Source organism: Dipodomys ordii, unplaced genomic scaffold, assembly GCF_000151885.1.
Source record: "Dipodomys ordii isolate 6190 unplaced genomic scaffold, Dord_2.0 Scaffold108, whole genome shotgun sequence".
NCBI lineage: Eukaryota > Metazoa > Chordata > Mammalia > Rodentia > Heteromyidae > Dipodomys > Dipodomys ordii.
This window is the reverse complement of record NW_012267324.1, coordinates 2,062,203-2,062,635: the sequence shown is the minus strand read 5'-3', so window position 1 is coordinate 2,062,635 and position 433 is coordinate 2,062,203. Positions and strand designations below refer to the sequence as shown.

The window sequence follows — 433 nt, the reverse complement described above, 5'->3', positions numbered from 1 at the left end:
GAGGTCCCAGCGCGCTTCCCCTTGTGTCTGCGGCATCCCTTCCGCCAGCCCCTCTGCTTCTCGGGCCCCAGTGCGGAGCTTCAGCGTGCCTGGAGGCTGGCCCTGCAGAGCGCCATCCGGCTGCGGGACACCGGTGCGGGACGGGAGGGTGCGGGCGGGGCGGGACGGCGGGGCGGGACGGCGGGGGGGGGGCGGACGCTGACCGCAGCCCTCAGTCCTGCAGCGCAGCCAGGACCCCGCGGCCCGCGCCTTCCTGGACGCCGTCCGACACTACCGACAGCACCAGGGCCACTTCGGGGAAGACGACGCGACGCTGGGCTCGGACGCCGAGGTCAGCGCCCCCACCCGGGCCCGCGGCCACCCCGTCCGGTCCGCGTGGCGCCCACAGCCCCTCCCCCGCAGGTGCTGACCGCGGTGCTGATGCGGGAGCTGC

At 76.7% G+C, this 433-nt stretch overlaps 1 protein-coding gene across 1 annotated transcript in view; it reads left to right on the top strand.

Annotated features, from left to right (window-relative positions):
• The window catches only part of Fam129c (family with sequence similarity 129, member C), a 21,674-nt gene that overhangs the window by 2,542 nt on the left and 18,699 nt on the right, over window positions 1-433 (top strand). The window contains exons 5-7 of the mRNA XM_013028338.1: window positions 4-133; window positions 216-331; window positions 403-432. Of these exons, the coding sequence (XP_012883792.1) occupies window positions 4-133; window positions 216-331; window positions 403-432 (276 nt within the window). The remainder of the gene's footprint in view (window positions 1-3; window positions 134-215; window positions 332-402; window position 433) is intronic.